This window comes from Strigops habroptila, chromosome 2, assembly GCF_004027225.2.
Source record: "Strigops habroptila isolate Jane chromosome 2, bStrHab1.2.pri, whole genome shotgun sequence".
Taxonomy (NCBI): Eukaryota; Metazoa; Chordata; class Aves; order Psittaciformes; family Psittacidae; genus Strigops; species Strigops habroptila.
In genome coordinates, this window is record NC_044278.2 from 122,415,707 (window position 1) to 122,431,641 (window position 15,935).

General features: G+C 67.2%; 4 protein-coding genes across 4 annotated transcripts; 2 read left to right on the plus strand and 2 right to left on the minus strand.

Moving 5' to 3' along the window:
• Positions 1 to 328: 328 nt before the first annotated feature.
• On the minus strand, positions 329 to 3,617 carry LOC115603634 (folate receptor gamma-like). Its single transcript, XM_030475658.2, has 4 exons — positions 3,150 to 3,617; positions 2,776 to 2,964; positions 2,067 to 2,202; positions 329 to 1,282 (listed from the first exon to the last, which is right to left on the minus strand). Exons 1-4 carry the CDS (start codon positions 3,291 to 3,293, stop codon positions 999 to 1,001), a joined length of 753 nt encoding a protein of 250 aa, XP_030331518.1. The 5' UTR covers positions 3,294 to 3,617; the 3' UTR covers positions 329 to 998.
• Positions 3,618 to 4,289: 672 nt separating this feature from the next.
• Positions 4,290 to 6,652, plus strand: ANAPC15 (anaphase promoting complex subunit 15). Its single transcript, XM_030475659.1, has 4 exons — positions 4,290 to 4,800; positions 5,995 to 6,054; positions 6,134 to 6,271; positions 6,457 to 6,652. Exons 1-4 carry the CDS (start codon positions 4,297 to 4,299, stop codon positions 6,502 to 6,504), a joined length of 750 nt encoding a protein of 249 aa, XP_030331519.1. The 5' UTR covers positions 4,290 to 4,296; the 3' UTR covers positions 6,505 to 6,652.
• Positions 6,653 to 7,224: 572 nt separating this feature from the next.
• Positions 7,225 to 10,276, minus strand: LOC115604471 (transmembrane O-methyltransferase homolog). The gene is made up of 3 exons (XM_030477595.1): positions 10,018 to 10,276; positions 8,959 to 9,155; positions 7,225 to 7,677 (listed from the first exon to the last, which is right to left on the minus strand). Exons 1-3 carry the CDS (start codon positions 10,274 to 10,276, stop codon positions 7,225 to 7,227), a joined length of 909 nt encoding a protein of 302 aa, XP_030333455.1.
• A 1,824-nt stretch (positions 10,277 to 12,100) lies between these two features.
• On the plus strand, positions 12,101 to 15,435 carry LAMTOR1 (late endosomal/lysosomal adaptor, MAPK and MTOR activator 1). Its single transcript, XM_030475660.1, has 5 exons — positions 12,101 to 12,260; positions 12,557 to 12,702; positions 13,295 to 13,372; positions 14,101 to 14,227; positions 15,011 to 15,435. Exons 1-5 carry the CDS (start codon positions 12,219 to 12,221, stop codon positions 15,101 to 15,103), a joined length of 486 nt encoding a protein of 161 aa, XP_030331520.1. The 5' UTR covers positions 12,101 to 12,218; the 3' UTR covers positions 15,104 to 15,435.
• The last annotated feature ends 500 nt before the right edge of the window (positions 15,436 to 15,935 follow it).

Genomic DNA, 15,935 nt, shown 5'->3' on the forward strand with positions numbered 1-15,935 from the left:
AGAGCGGCCACCAGGGGGAGCACGGGGGGGGTGCACCGGGAGGGAGCGCAGGGGGGAGGGGAAGGAACACGGCGGGGGGGGACACCGGGAAGATGGGGAGCACCGAGGTGGGGAGACCGGGAAGCGCGGGAGGGGGAGCGGGGCAGCGGGACGGAAATGGAGCCGGGGGGGACCGGGCCGAGGGTGACACCCCCCGGACATGGGTGAACCTTTCCCAGCACAGATAAATGGGGGGACACCCCGCTTCACCTCCCAAAGGGAGCAAGACCCCCCCATATCTCTCCCTATTCCAACCTCCCCCAGCCCCACAGCACCCCGAATCCAAAGCGGAGCAGGAGCGTTTCCTTTATTCCCCAGCCCCATGGAACACGCAGCTTGGGGGTATCCCATGGGGGGGGAACACACAGTTTGGAGCGACGTGTGTGGAGGACAGTTTGGGGTTGCCCATGGTGGGGGACACGGTTTGGGGGTGCCCCATGATGAGGACAGACAGGCTGGGGGTATCCCATGGGGAGGACACAGTTTGGGGTATCCCATGGAGAGGGACACACAGTTGGGGGGTGCCCCATGGGGGAAGACGCACAGCTGGGGGGTGCCCCATGGGGGGGACACGGTCAGGGGGCACCCAATAGGGGAGACACACACAGTCTGGGGGTATCCCGTGAGGAGCACACAGTTTAAGGTATCCCATGGCGAGAACACAGTTGGGCTTATGCCGTGAGGCAAGACCCACGGTTTGGGGGTGCCCCATGCAGAGGACACAGTCTGGGGGGTACCCCATGGGGGGGACACGCGGTTTGGGGGTATCCCATAGGGGAGACACACGCGGTTTGGGGGTGCCCCATGGGGGGGGACACACAGTCTGGGGGTAATCCATAGGGGGACACACGCGGTTTGGGGGCGCCCCATGGGGGGGACACACGGTCTGGGGGTATCCCATAGGGGGACACACGGTTTGGGGGTGCCCCATGGGAGGGACACGCGCGGTGCGGGGGCGCTCAGAGCACGCCCCGCAGCACGGGGAGCAGCAGCCCCAGCAGCGCAGGCACCGGGGGCCGGGGGGGCCCGGGGGGGGCGGCGCCGAGGGCGTAGAAGCGGGCGACGGCGACGTTGGGGTTGCCCTCGGCCGGGTCCCACCAGAGCTGGATGCAGCGGCCGCTGCCGCGCTCGTACTCGGTGTAGCGGTAGGAGTGGGACCAGACCTGCTCGCACAGCGCCGCCGCCGAACCGAACACCGCCGCGAAGCGCCGGCACTGCGAGCCCTGCGGGCACCGGTTCGTACCTGCGCGGGCGGCGGCGTCACTGCCGGGGTGGGGGGTCACTGCCGGGGTGGGGGGGTCACTGAGGGGTTGTGGGGGGGTTAGGGGGTCGTTCTCCAGCCACAGGTGGGGTGTTGGGGGCTGATCACGTTGATTTTGGTGGGGTTGGTCATGGAGAATGTCAACACATGGAACATGCACAGGGTGCCCTCAAAGCGATAGGGTTGGCCATGGAGATCCCTGACCCACGGAGACCCCCAACCCGTGCAGAACCTCCCAAGACCCCCTCACAGCCATAGGATTGACCATGGAGACCCCGAACCCCTGGAGACCCTCAACCCATGAAGAACCTCAACCCATGGAGAACTTCAACCCATGGAGAACCTCAACCCCCAGGGACCCTCCCAAGAACCCCTCACAGCCATAGGGTTGACTATGGAGACCCCAGGCTATGGGGACCCTTCCAAGACACTCTCAAAGCCACCAGGGAAGTGGAATGCAATCGCCTTACCTGTGGCAAGATGTAGGGTTGATCATGGAGACCCTGAACTCATGGGGACCCTTAACCCATGGGGACCCCCCACAAGACCCCCTCAAAGCCATAGGGTTGACTACGGAGACCCCCAACCCATGGAGATCGTCAGCCCATGTGGACCCCCCAAAGACCCCCTCTCCCATAGGGTTGACTATGGGGAACCCCTCCAAGATGCCACCGCAGAAGCGGGACACAGCCTGTGGCAAGGGCTGGTGGTGACCCATGTGGGGTCCCGCTGTGGGACGGGGGCCCCCCAGTGCCCCCCCACTGACCTGAGGTCCAGTTCCAGCCCTTGTGCCAGTTGACCTTGCAGGTGAAGGTGTCCTGGCAGTCCTCCCACCACTGCTCACAGTCCTCCCGGCACAGCGGCACGTGGAGCACCCGCTGCCTCCTCCAGCTCGTGTCCGCCTGTGGCACCCCGGGCACCCCCAATCACCCCCGGGCACCCCGGTTCATCCCTGGTCACCCCCCGTCACCTTCATTCACCCTGGTCACCCCCCGTCACACCCAGTCACCCCAGTTCACCCCAGTTCACCCCCATTCACACCAGTTCACCCCCTTCATCCCCATTCATCCCAGTTCACCCCAGCTCACCCCCATTAACCCCCATTCATCTCAGTTCATCCCAATTCACCCCAGCTCACCCCATTCATCCCCAGTCACCCCTGTTCATCCCAATTCACGTCCAGTCACCCCCGTTCACCCCAGGTCACCCCCCGTTCACCCCATTTCACCCTCATTCACCCCCATTCATCCCAGTTCACCTCAGCTCACCCCATTCATCCCCAGTCACCCCAGTTCATCCTAATTCACCTCTGGTCACCCCTGTTCATCCCAGGACACCCCAGGTCACCCCTGTTCACCTCATTTCACCCCTATTCACCCCCATTCACCCCCATTCTTCCCAGTTCACCCCCATTCACCCCATTCCTCCCTGTCCCCCCATTCCCCCCCCAGGCTGTGGGGGGGTCCTGCCCCCACCTCTTCGATCCAGGGCCCCAGGTTGGGGGAGCACTCGTAGAGACACGTGTCCTGGATGAAGTGGCGCTTGCACTTGGCGGGCATCACCCCGCAGTGGTCCCAGTTAAAGCTGTACAGGTAGGACTGGTCCAGGTGCGCCTCCACGCTGGTGTTGGCCGTGCAGCACGCGTTGTCCTTCCACAGCGAGCACTGCGCCGCGGCACCGGGGCTCAGCACCCCCGAACCGGCGCCGCGGGCCGCGGATGGGACCGCACCGCGGCACCGGGGCTCAGCGCCCCCGAACCGGCGGCGCGGGGCGCGGATGGGACCGCACCGCGGCACCGGGGCTCAGCCGGTGGGCACCTGTGGGCACCGGGACGGTGGCTGGGACCCACCTGCCCGAAGAGCTCGCCCTCGGGGCCCGGCTCTGTCTTGTGGTGCTTGGCGTCCATGCAGACGTTGAGCAGCGACTCCTGCGCCGCGGCTCCGGGGGCACCGGGCCAGGCCACGAGCAGCACCAGCACCCACGGCGCGGCCATGGGCGCCAGGAGCGGGGCGGGGGGGGGGGGAACGGGGGCTCTCACCTCGGTGGGTGCCGGCGCCGGGTGCCGCGGGGCGACGATCTCAAAGGTCGTGGCGCGGAGCAACCCTTGGACAACGATCACGGGACGTCACCGGCACGGGGCACGATGGGGGGGCACGGGGGGGGCACGATGCGGGGCACGGGGGGCGCACGATGCGGGGCACGATGCGGGGCGGGTGCTGCCGTGTCCTCGCTCCGTCTGCCCGGCGCCGGGTGGGACCCGGCAGCGGCCAAAATCCACCCGTGGATGTTTTTTCCTTCCCTTCGCCACAGGGGAGATGGGGGGGCGCACGGGGGGTTCGGGATGGGCCCCATGGCGGGGGTTTGGGGGTGGCCTCATGCCCTGATGCCATCGTAAGGGGCAGGATTGGACCCCCCCACCGGGATGCGGGGTCCCCCCATGGATGCTGGGGTGGGGGAAGGGCACCCCCGTGGGTTGGAGGTGTCCCCGAGGGGGGCATAGGGGCGCCGGGGTGGGGGGCAGGTACCGAGGGGGGGGGCAAAGATGCTCGGGGGGGGGGCAGGTATCACCCTATTTTGCAAATACCCCCCCCATGGGTCACAGATGCCCCATTAGGATAACAGGTGCCCCGAGGGGGGGGTCAGAGATGCTCGGGGGGGGGGCATGTACCCCCACATTGGGGTTACAGATGCCCCTCGATGGGTCACAGATGCCCCGGGGGGGGGGCAGGTACCAGCCTATTGGAGTCATAAGTGCCCCCCCTATGGGTCACAGATGCACTATTAGGGTAAGAGATGCCCTGGGGGGGCAGGTACCACCCTATTGGAGTCACAAATGCCCCCCCCCAGGGTACACCGATACACGGGGGCTCAAAGATACCCCCCCCCGGGTCACAAACACCCCGCGGGGGTCACAGAAGCCCGGGGGGGGCAGGTACCTCCCATAGGGGTCACAAATACTCCCCCATGGGTTCCAGTTGCCCTGGGGGGGGTCACAGATGCTCCGGGGGGGGGCAGGTACCCCACTTTGGGGTCACAAATGCCCCCCCTGGATCACAGATACCCCGGGGGGGGTCACAGAAACCCCATTAGTGTCACAGACACCCTGGGGGGGTCACAAATACCCCATTGGGTCACATACACCCCATAGGGGCCACATACACCCCATGGGCTCCCAGACACCCCATAGGGTCACATACACCCCATTGGGGTCCCAGACACCCCATAGGGGTCACGGACACCCCCGCACCAGCAGGGGGCGCTCCGCTCCCCACCCGTCCCTCACCCCTCCCTTGTGGGCGTGGCCTCTCCCGGCGCGCCGTCCCCCCGCGCATGCGCCGTGCGCGCGGTTGCGGGCCGGTGCCGGTGCCCCCCCCCCCGCCATGTCCACGCTGTTCCCGTCGCTGCTGCCCCGCGTCACCGAGAGCCTCTGGTTCAACCTGGACCGGCCCTGCGCGGACGAGGGCGAGCTGCAGCAGCAGGAGCAGCAGCACCAGGCCTGGGTGCGCCCGCGGGGCTGGGATGTGGGGCTGGGGGGGATGTGGGGTTTGGGGGGGATGTGGGGTTTGGGGGGGATGTGGGGCTGGGAGGGATGTGGGGTTTGGGGGGGATGTGGGGCTGGGGGGGATGTGGGGTTTGGGGGGGATGTGGGGTTTGGGGGGGATGTGGGGCTGGGAGGGATGTGGGGTTTGGGGGGGATGTGGGGCTGGAGGGGATGTGGGGTTTGGGGGGGATGTGGGGTTTGGGGGGGGATGTGGGGTTTGGGGGGGGAGGTGGGGTTGGGGGGGATGTGGGGTTTGGGGGGGGATGTGGGGTTTGGGGGGGATGTGGGGTTTGGGGGGGATGTGGGGTTTGGGGGGGGATGTGGGGTTTGGGGGGGATGTGGGGTTTGGGGGGGGATGTGGGGTTTGGGGGGGATGTGGGGTTTGGGGGGGATGTGGGGTTTGGGGGGATGTGGGGTTTGGGGGGGATGTGGGGTTTGGGGGGATGTGGGGGGCACCCCCCAAGTGCCGCCGCGGTTGTGGGGTGAAACGCCGCGGGTTTGGGGACTGAGGCTTAAGCACCGGGATGAGTTGTTAATGGCGCTGATTTAATTCACTGGGGGGGGGGGGTTAATTGGGCGTTAATTACCCGGGTAATTAGGGATTAAACGTGCAGGAAATGAGGTTGGGGCTGAGCCCTCCAAGTCCCAATTAGGGGAGGCTTGAGGTGGGGAGGACACTTGTGGGGGCCCTTAAGGGAGACCGGGGGGTCCCTGGGGGGTATTTGGGGGACTGTTACTTAAGGGACACTGAAGGGGGCACTTGGGGGATGCTGGAGGGGGGGCACTTAGGGGACTCTCAGGGGATGCTTGGAGGGCACTTGGGGGGGGCACTGATGGGACATTGGGGGGACACTGGGGGAGCACTTGGAGGAGACTTAAGGGACACTTGGGGGGACATGGGGGAGAATTGGGGGGGACTCGAGGGATGCTGGGGGGAAGAATTAAGAGACACTCAGGGGGCACATTGGGGACCCTTGGGGGGACATTGGGGGACACTTGTAGGAGACTTGGGGGGACACTGGGAGGGGCACTTAAGGGATACTTATGGGACCCCCAGAGCCCCCCCTGCCCGGTGCTGGGGGAACAGGGAGGTGCTGAGGGGGTTTTGGGGGGCTCTTTGGGTGCTCACCCCCCTCTTCATCCCCCCCCCCAGCTCCAGAGCATCGCCGAGAAGGACAACACGCTGGTGCCCATCGGGAAACCGGCATCCGAGGTGGGGACACGGGAATGGGGGTCCCGGGGCTGGGAATGGGGGTCCCGGAGCGGGGCTGGCAGCAGCTCTGCCCCCGCAGCACTACGACGAGGAGGAGGAGGAGGATGATGAGGATGATGAGGACAGTGAGGAGGACTCGGAGGACGATGAGGACATGCAGGACATGGACGAGATGAACGACTACAACGAGTCCCCTGACGATGGGGAGATCAACGAGGTGAGGGGGGACCCTAAAGTGTGGGGCTGAGACCCCCAAGGGCAGAGAGGTGAGGCCCTAAAGTGGGGGGGGCTGAGACCCTAAAGGGGGGGTTCAAGACCCTGAAGTGTGGGGCTGAGACCCCACAGTGGGGGTTTGAGACCCCCAAGTGTGGGTTTCCTGCCCCTTCCCATTCTCGCTTCCAGGTGGACATGGAGGGTGCGGAGCAGGACCAGGACCAGTGGATGATCTGAGGGCGCCGGGGCCGTTCCCGACCGGAGCCGTGCTGGGGGGGTCCCTGTGCCCCCCATAGCGCTGGGGGGGCTCTGTGGGGCACAGGGGGCTCTAGAGCCAGGCTGCGGCTCTGCCATTCCCAAGTAAACTCCATTTTTAAGTAACCACCCCCCAGATGTGGTTCCAGCGGCCACCACGTTCCCAGTGCATCCCCAGTGTGTTCCCACCATGTTCCCAGTGCATTCCCACCCATTCCCAGTGTGTTCCCACCACATTCCCACCACGTTCCCACCGCATTTCCAGTGTGTTCCCACCATGTTCCCAGCACATTCCCAGTGAATCCCCAGTGTTCCCACCATATTCCCACTCCATTCCCAGCATGTGCCCACCCTGTTCCGACCACGTTCCCACTGCATTCCCACCACATTCTGAGTGCGTTCCCAGCACGTTTCCACCATGTTCCCAGTGTGTTCCCACCATCTTCCCAGTCCATTCCCACCCCATTCCCAGTGCCTTCCCATCATGTTCCCACCCCATTCCCAGTGCATCCCCAGTGTGTTCCCACCACATTCCCAATCCCTTCCCATCATATTCCCAGTCCATTCCCGCTCCATTCCCAGTGTGTTCCCACCATCTTCCCAGTCCATTCCCACCCCATTCCCAGTGCCTTCCCATCATGTTCCCACCCCATTCCCAGTGCATCCCCAGTGTGTTCCCACCACATTCCCAATCCCTTCCCATCATATTCCCAGTCCATTCCCACTCCATTCCCAGTGTGTTCCCACCATCTTCCCAGTGCATTCCCAGCATGCTCCCACCGCCTTCCCGCCCCGTTCCCAGCGCGTTCCCGCCCCGCTCCCGGCGGCCGCACCCGCGGGGCTGCCGGTGTAGCGCAGCTCGGCGATGCCGTCGGGAATGCCGCGGAAGTACTCGAGGCTGGCGCGGTGCAGGCGGCAGCGGAAGCGGCCGCAGCCGCGGGCGTAGCGCAGGAAGTGCGGCGCTCCCGGGAAGAGGACGTGGTCCGCCAGGACCGTGGCTCCGGCCGCCAGCAGCCGGTGCCGCTCCAGCAGCCGCAGGTCCCGCTCGTAGCAGCGCTTCCCGTGCCCCATGAGGATGAAGTCGGCGGCGTCCAGCCCGTGCCGGGCCCGCAGCTGCGGGATAACCTCCTCCGAGGGGCCCACGATCAGCTCCACCTGCACCGGCAGTGGGGTGTCCCGGCCCCCCGGCAGCGCCTGGAGCCGCCCGTTCCCTGCCCGTTCCTCCCCCAGTCCCTCTCCGCTCCGTACCCGTTCCCTGCCCGTTCTCTTCCCCCTCTTTGCCCATTCCTTCCCCATTCCCCACCTGTCCGCTGCCCATTCCCTCTCCCTTCCCTGTCCATTCCCTGCCCATTCCCATCCCATCCCGGTGCCCATGGTCCTCTCGTCAAACCCCACCAGCCGAATGACCTTCTCCTCCCCCTTCCCTGCCCATTCCCATCCCCATTCCCTACCCATTCCCACCCCATCCCGGTGCTCATGGTGTGCTCCTCGAACCCCGCCAGCCGAATGATCTTCTCCCCATTCCTTCGTCATCATCATCATTCCCTGCCCATTCCCATTCCCATCCCATCCTGTCCCCAGTGCTCACGGTCATCTCGTCGAACCCCACCAGTCAAATGACCTTCTCCTGCCCATTCCCAGCCCATTCCCTCCCTATTCCCTTCCCATCCCTTCCCAGCACCATTCTCATCCCCACTCTGGTGCTCACTGTCCTCTCGTTGAGCCCTGCCAGCTGATTACCTGCCCATCCCCGTTCCCTGCCCATTCCCTGCCCATTCCCTCCCATTCACTTCCCATTCCTTCTCCATCCCCATTCCCATCCCGTCCCTGCTCAGTGCTCACGGTTCTCTCGTCACACCCCGCCAGCCGGATGACCTTCTCCTGCCCATTCCCATCCTCATTCCCCTCCCTATTGCCTCCCCATTCCCATCCCCTCCCCTCCCCATTCCCATCTCCCCTCCCAGTGCTCACAGTCCTGTCGTCAAACCCTGCCAGCCAAATTATCTTCTGCCCATCCTCGTTCCCTGTCCATTCTCATCCCCCCCCACCCCATTCCCATCTCATCCTCTCTCCATTCCCATCTCATCACCCCCCTACCCCATTCCCATCCCATTCCCATCTCCCTCCCAGTGCTCACAGTCCTCTCGTCAAACCCCGCCAGCCGAATTGCCTTCTCCTGCCCATCCCCGTTCCCTTGCCATTCCCTGCCCATTCCCATCCCCTCCCTACCCCATTCCCTGCCCATTCCCATCCCCTCCCTACCCCATTCCCTCCCCACTCCCATTCCCTCCCCATCCCCGTCCCCGCCGGTGCTCACGGTTCTCTCGTCGAACCCCACCAGCCAGATGACCTCCTCCTGCCCATTCCCTCCCCATCCCCTCCCCATTCCCTCCCCACTCCCATCCCATTCCCATCCCCGTCCCCGCCGGTGCTCACGGTTCTCTCGTCGAACCCCGCCAGCCGGATGACCTTCTCCGCCAGCGCCGCGCGCCGCGGGTCCCGCTCCACCGTGAGCAGCCGCGCCCCGGGCGGCAGCGCCCGCGCCACCAGCACCGCCCCGTACCCGCAGGATGTGCCCAGCTCCAGCACCCGCCGCGGGCTCCGGGCGCTCAGCACCCGCTCCACCACCCGCCCTGCGGCACGCACCGGCTTCAGCACCACCACTGCTGGCACGCACCGCAGTGGGTCACACGCTGCAACGGGTCACACACCAGCACCAATGGGGATGGGATGGTGACACCGGCACCGGGATGGGCACAGGACAAGGGCATTGGCATCATGGAGACCGGGTCAATGGGCTCCCCCGTGCCCAGAGGGTGGCACAGAGCGGTGGTGCTGAGGGGGCTGGTGGTTGGGGGGCTGTGGCCCTGCCATGGGGCTGTGGTGGCAGTGCCGTGGTCACACTGACAGTGCCACGGCCATGCTGATGCCATGGCGGTACCCATGGTGCTGTGGCCGGGCCAACAATGCCATGAGCACACCAATGGTGCCAAGGCCGTATCAATGGTACCGTGGCCATGACAGTGACGTTGTGGCCACGTCAATGGTGTCAAGGCCATATCAAGGGTGCTGTGGCCGTGTCAATGGTGCCATGGCCATGCCAACAGTGTCACAGCCATGCCAATGGTGCCACAGGCATGTCAATGGTGCCATGGCCACACCAATGGTGCCACGGCCATGCCAGTGGTGTCACGGCTATGTCAATGATGTTGTGGCCATGTCTATGGTGCCATGGCCGTGCCTATGGTGCCATGGCCGTGCCAATGGTGCCACATCCATGTCAATGATGCCATGGCCATGCCAATGGTGCCATGGGCATGTCAATGATGCCATGGCCATGTCAGTGGTGCCACAGGCATGTCGATCGTGCCGTGGCCACACCAATAGTGCCACATCCATGTCAGTGGTGCCATGGCCATGCCAATGGTGTCACAGCCACATCAGTGGTGCCGTGGCCGTGTCAGTGGTTACGGCGCGGTTGCCGCCGGTGCTGACCTTTGTCGGGCCCCACGCAGCTGAGGTGCTCGCAGCGGCGGCTCCACTGGTCGAGGGTGAGCAGCACGTGCCGGGGGTCGCCGGGCACGGCGTGTGCCAGCAGGTACTGGAGGGCGCGGTGCTCCCGCGGCACGGAGCTGAGCCGGTCCCGCAGCCAGCCCAGCGCCACCCGCGCCACCAGCACCGCGTAGTGCCGCGACCGCAGCGCCAGCGCCAGCACCAGCGGCACGAACGCCAGCGCGATGGCCACCGACACCATGGCGCTGTGGGGCAGGGGGTCAGGGACACACAGCCACACACACAGCCCCACAGACAGCCCCACAGCCCCATAGACAGCCCCACAGGCAGCCGCACAGCGAGCACTCGTGCCATGAGCTGGCCGTGCTCTGCACACTGCGAAGAGCCTCCCCCCCACCAGTGCCCCACAGCCTGCACCCCACCCCCTGCCCCCTGCACCCCCTGCCCGTGCCCCACACCCCCTGCCCCATGTCTGCCCCCTGCCCCCAGAGCCGCAGGTTTTGGGGGTCCCCAGCTGCAGCAAGGGGCTGGGGGGGCGCTCACCTGTTCCCAGGGGGCGGGCAGGGGGCTGGGAACGGGCAGGGAATGGGCGGGATGCTGGGAGCAGCAGCAGGAGCTCTCTGGACACTGGGACCAGGAGCAGGAGCAGGATCCCTCCGGGCTGTTGGGATGAGGAGCTGGGATCGGGATCTCTCTGGATGCTGGAATGAGGAGCTGGGATCAGGAGCAGGATCTCTCAGGGCTGTTGGGAGCAGGAGCAGGTGCTGGGATCAGGTGCTGGGATCAGCACCAGGACAAGGAGCAGGATCAGGATCCGGCGCTGCCGCCACTCGCTCAATTATTGATGGAGCCGCGGCTCCGGCTCCGGTTACAGCTGAGCTGGGGGGGGCGGGGGGGGGCTGGCGGGGGGGCTTCAGGGGGGGCTGGGGAGGGGTTCGGGGGTGCAGAGAATTGGGGGGTTGACCTGAGGGGTTGGGGGGGCAGGTTGGGTGGTGCAGGGTTGGGGGGCAGGTTGGGGGGGCAGGTTGGGGGGCTGCAGGTTGGGGGGTGCAGGTTGGGGGTGCAGGTTGGGGGGGGCAGATTTGGGGGGCAGGTTGGGGGGGCAGGGTTGGGGGGGCAGGTTGGGGGGTGCAGGTTGGGGGGGCAGGTTGGGGGGGGAGGGTTGGGGGTGCAGGTTGGGGGCAGATTGGGGGGTGCAGATTTAGGGTGCAGAGTTGGGGGGGCAGGGTTGGGGACAGGTTGGGGTGCAGGTTGGGGGCAGGTTGGGCGGTGTAGGTTGGGGTGCAGGGTTGGGGGGCAGGTTGGGGGGGCAGGTTGGGGGGTGTAGGTTGGGGGGGCAGGTTGGGGGGTGCAGGTTGGGGGGGCAGGTTGGGGGCAGGTTGGGGGGTGTAGGTTGGGGTGCAGGGTTGGGGGGGCAGGTTGGGGGGGCAGGTTGGGGTGCAGGGTTGGGGGGGCAGGTTGGGGGCAGGTTGGGGGGTGTAGGTTGGGGTGCAGGGTTGGGGGGGCAGGTTGGGGGGCAGGTTGGGGGGCAGGTTGGGGTGCAGGGTTGGGGGGGCAGGTTGGGGGCAGGTTGGGGGGGGCAGGTGGGGGGGGGGGCTCGGGAGGGTTCAGGCCCCGCCCCCGTCGCGGGGCTGCCCATGGAGGGGACTGGGGTCAATGGGGGTCAATGGGGGCAGCACAGACACGTGACCGCGCACGCGCGCGCCCCAGGCCACGTGACACCGCCCACGCGGGAGCGCGCCCTCCCCGTCCCTTCCCCCTCCAACCCCGCTCTCCCGTCACGTGACCCCACCCCGCGCGCTCCCGGCGCCGGTCACGTGACGGCGGGCGGGGCAGCACGCCGCTCCTGCGCCCGCCATCCCCCCCCCGCGCGCTTATTGGCTGCTCGCCACGTGACCGCGCCCCACGGCGGACCGCGCCTTGTTTTCACCACACCCTTCCGCGCGCGCCGATTGGCCGCCGGTCACGTGAGCGGCGGCGCCTTTACGCAGGGGTTGCGGGCGGGGGGGGGGGTTTGTGTGTAAACAGGAAGAGGAGGAGGCACGAGGGGCGTGGCTGCGTTCCCATTGGCGGCGCGCGCGCCACGTGACGCCGGGAGGGGGCCGGGCGGGTGCGAGCCCGGCGCCGTCACGTGAGCGGCGCGGCGCGCCCCCTGGCGGAGCGGGCGGAGCTTCGGGGCCGCCATGGGCTGCTGCTACAGCAGCGAGAGCGCGAGCGCGGAGCAGGTGCGGGGGGGGGGGACAGGCCAAGGGGAATGGCTTTAACCGGCCAGAGGGGAGACTGAGATGAGCTCTGAGGCAGAAGCTCTTCCCTGTGAGGGTGCTGAGGCGCTGGCACAGACTTTTCCCAGAGAAGCTGTGGCTGCCCCATCCCTGGCAGTGTTCAAGGCCAGGTTGGACACAGGGGCTCGGGGCGGTGGGAGGGTCCCTGCCCGGGGTGGGGGTTGGGGCAGCTTCAGGCCTCCTGTGCCCCCCCCCCCCCTCCCGGCCGCTCCGGTCTCACCCCCCCCCCGCTCCCGCAGGAGGAGGAGACGAAGCGGCTGCTGGAGCCGGCCCCCAGCCCCCCCAGCAAGGCGCTGAACGGGGCCGAGCAGAGCTACCACAGCGCGCCCGCGGCGCGCACGGACGAGCAGGCCATGCTCTCCTCCATCCTCGCCAAGACCGCCATGTGAGCCCCCCCCCCCCCGGGGTGCCCCAGGGAGGGGGGAGCTGCCCCCGAGCCCCCCGATGCTGCGGGGGCAGGGCCGCAGCGGGGGGGCCCCTCGCTGCGCTGTGGGGTGATGGAAGGGGTGTCTGGGGGGTGCAGAGGGGGCGTGGGGGGGCTCCGTGCCCCCTTTAGGGAAGGGGCGTCACCACATACCCATGGGGACCGTCCCCAGCCCGTTTGGGGGGAGCCTGGGTCACTCACGGGGCTTGTAACCACCCTGAAATGCTCGTTTTGGGGCGCTCAGTGGGGTCTGGGGGGGTCTGCATGGTCCCATATGCATGGGGGCTGTCCCCAGCCCATATGGGGGGCTCTGGGTTGCTCATGAGGCTCATGATGACCGCAAGGTGATCATGTTGGGGCGCTCAGTGGGGTTTGGGGGGCTCTGTGTGTCCCTATATGCGTGGGGAACGTCCCCAGCCCATACGGGGGGCTCTGGCTCACCCCGGCGCTCAGGCCATCCCCAGGAGGCTGATTTTGGGGTGCTCCGTGGGGAGGGGACCCCGGGGCACGAGGCTGGAGCCCACGACAGGACCTTCTCGCTGCCCCCCCCCAGCAACATCATCGACGTGTCGGCCGCGGACTCGCAGGGCATGGAGCAGCACGAGTACATGGACCGGGCCCGGCAGTACAGGTGGGGCTGGGAGCTCCACGTCACCCTGAGGTGTCCCTGTCACCTTGGGGTGTCCCCATGTCTCTGGGGTGTCCCCATCACCATGGGGAGCTCCGCGTCACCCTGGGGTGCTTCCCATCACCCTGGGGTGCTCCTATCCCCCCTGGGATGCCCCCATCACCCTGGGGTGTCCCCGTCACCTTTGGGTGCTCCCGTCACGCTGGCGTGCTCCCATCCGCTCTGGAGTGCTCCCATTCACCCTGGGATGTCCCCATCTCTCTGGGGTGCCCCCATCACACTGAGGTGCTCCATGTCACCCTGAGGTGCCTCCAGCTGCCTTGAGGTGTTCCCCGTCATCCTGGGCTACTCCCCACCACGCTGGGGTGTCCCTTGTCACCCTGGGGTGTCCCCATCACCCTGGCTTGCCCCTGTCACCCTGAGGTGTCCCCATCCACAATGGGGTGCTCCCCATCCACCCTTGGGTGCCCCCATCACCCTGGGGTGCCCCCATCAGTGTGGGGTGCTCCAGTGTGCCCTGGGGTGCCGCCGTCGCCCTGGGGTGCCCCCATCAGTGTGGGGTGCTCCAGTGTGCCCTGGGGTGCCCCGTCACCCTGGGGTGCCCCCATCACCCTGGGGTGCCCCCATCAGTGTGGGGTGCTCCAGTGTGCCCTGGGGTGCCCCCGTCACCCTGGGGTGCCCCCGTCGCCCTGGGGTGCCCCGTCGCCCTGGGCTGACGGCGGTGCCCGCAGCACCCGCCTGGCCATGCTCAGCTCCAGCCTCACGCACTGGAAGAAGGTGCCGGCGCTGCCGTCTCTCACCAACCAACCGCACCAGGTCCTGGCCAGCGACCCCGTCCCCTTCGCAGACCTGCAGCAGGTGAGGGGCTGGGGGGGCCCCGCGGCTGCTCCCGCCGCCCCCGAGCACCCACAGCCTGGGGCCTGGAGCCCGGGGTCACCCGCCTTGGGAAAGGGCTTCGGCAGCGTCCGGAGCAGCCGCTGCCCCATGGCCACCGCTGCCCCACGGCCACCTCTGCCCCACAGCCACCACTAACCCCTGGCACTGAGGCCTTGGCTACACGGGGTGTGAACACTTCCAGGGCCGGTGACTCCAGCCCTGCCCTGGGCAGCCTGTTCCAATGCCTGAGCACCCTCTGGGGAAGGAATTGTTCCTCAGCTCCATCTAAACCTGCCCTGGGGCAGCTTGAGGCCGTTTCCTCTTGTCCCATCCCTTGTTCCTTGGGAGCAGAGACCAGCCCCCTCCTGGCTCCATCCTCCTGTCAGGCAGTTGCAGAGAGCGAGAAGGTCCCCCCTGAGCCTTCTCTTCTCCAGACTAAACCCCCCCAGGTCCCTCAGCCGTTCCTCATCACACTTGTGCTCCAGGCCCTGCACCAGCTCCGGTGCCCTTCTCTGGCCCCGCTCCAGCCCCTCAATGTCTCTCTCAGGCCCAGAGCTGACCCAGCATTCCGGGTGCAGCAGCTCCAGCTCCCGGTGCTGCAATCCTGGGAACGCTTTGGGCTGGGGAGGCCTTCGCGCTGCCCCAGTTCCACCCCTGCCTGCAGCCCCATCAGTGCACCCCGCAGCCCGGGTTTCCCTCCGGCTGCCCGTGGTGCGAGGGAGCGCCCGCTCCCACCGTGCCGGGGTGACGCTCCGTGCCCCGCAGGTGTCCCGGATAGCTGCCTACGCCTTCAGCGCGCTCTCGCAGATCCGCGTGGACGCCAAGGAGGAGCTGGTTGTGCAGTTCGGCATCCCCTGACCCCCCCGCGCCGGCCGGGGGGGCTTTGGGGTCGCTTTCTCCCCGGATTTGTTGTCTTTTCCCCCTCCTTCCCCCCCCCCCGATGGGATCTGGCCCCACAGCGGGATTCCCGGCGCTGCTCCGGGGGGGTTTGGGGGGGGTTGGCCTCGCGCAGGGATCGGCACAAAGGGAATGCTGTGTCCGGGGTGGGGGGGGGCTCGGGGCCGGTGGTGCCTGCCCCCCCCCCCCCCCCGACCCCGTTTTTGGGTGCTCGGCCCCGCGCCTTCTCGGAGGTTTGGGGGTTTTGTACCTGGGCCCTGGCCCCACAGATAAACCCTCTTTGAGGCACTGCCCGGCTTTGGCTCCTGCGTTCTGCACCGCGACAACCCCAGATCCTCCCCTGCCGTATGACCCCCTTGTGGGTCACAGCAGGTATGGGGGGGGGTGGCATCCCCTGCCATGGGGCAGGACCTGCTGTGGGGCAGAGCGGGGCTTGTCTGCCCCCGGGGTGTCTGAGTGTGACTCCCCCAGTGCCCCACACGTGTCCCCAGCCCCACTGTGGGCCTCTGGGTGCCCCCTGCCTGGCACATGGACCCATAGCCACCACCCCCAGGGCACCACACGTGTCCCCAGCCCCACTGTGGGCCTCTGGGTGCCCCCTGCCTGGCACATGGACCCATAGCCACCACCCCAGGGCACCACACGTGTCCCCAGCCCCATAGTGGATCTCTGGGTGCCCCCTGCCCAGCACATAGACCCATACACATCCCCCAGGCCCCCCTCCAAGTGCCCCACACGTGTCCCCAGCCCCACTGCGGTTCCTGGGTGCCCCATTACTGCCGTACCCGCCCCC

Bases quoted from the DNA above. Each gene is read 5' to 3' on its own strand.
- LOC115603634 (XM_030475658.2), bottom strand. From the start codon at position 3,293: ATGGCCGCGCCGTGGGTGCTGGTGCTGCTCGTGGCCTGGCCCGGTGCC. The intron at 2,965-3,149 runs GTGGGTCCCAGC...GCCGCGGCGCAG, and splicing joins AGGGCGAGCTCTTCGGGCAG to TGCTCGCTGTGGAAGGACAA. The intron at 2,203-2,775 runs GTGGGGGCAGGA...GGGGTGCCACAG, and splicing joins TGGGGCCCTGGATCGAAGAG to GCGGACACGAGCTGGAGGAG.
- ANAPC15 (XM_030475659.1), top strand. From the start codon at position 4,297: ATGCTCCGGGGGGGGGCAGGTACCCCACTTTGGGGTCACAAATGCCCC. The intron at 4,801-5,994 runs GTGCGCCCGCGG...CCCCCCCCCCAG, and splicing joins AGCAGCAGCACCAGGCCTGG to CTCCAGAGCATCGCCGAGAA. The intron at 6,055-6,133 runs GTGGGGACACGG...CTGCCCCCGCAG, and splicing joins TCGGGAAACCGGCATCCGAG to CACTACGACGAGGAGGAGGA.
- LOC115604471 (XM_030477595.1), bottom strand. From the start codon at position 10,276: ATGGTGTCGGTGGCCATCGCGCTGGCGTTCGTGCCGCTGGTGCTGGCG. The intron at 9,156-10,017 runs GTCAGCACCGGC...TGCGTGCCGCAG, and splicing joins CTGCGTGGGGCCCGACAAAG to GGCGGGTGGTGGAGCGGGTG. The intron at 7,678-8,958 runs GTGAGCACCGGC...CTGCCGGTGCAG, and splicing joins CGGGGTTCGACGAGAGAACC to GTGGAGCTGATCGTGGGCCC.
- LAMTOR1 (XM_030475660.1), top strand. From the start codon at position 12,219: ATGGGCTGCTGCTACAGCAGCGAGAGCGCGAGCGCGGAGCAG. The intron at 12,703-13,294 runs GTGAGCCCCCCC...GCCCCCCCCCAG, and splicing joins ATCCTCGCCAAGACCGCCAT to CAACATCATCGACGTGTCGG. The intron at 13,373-14,100 runs GTGGGGCTGGGA...CGGTGCCCGCAG, and splicing joins GACCGGGCCCGGCAGTACAG to CACCCGCCTGGCCATGCTCA.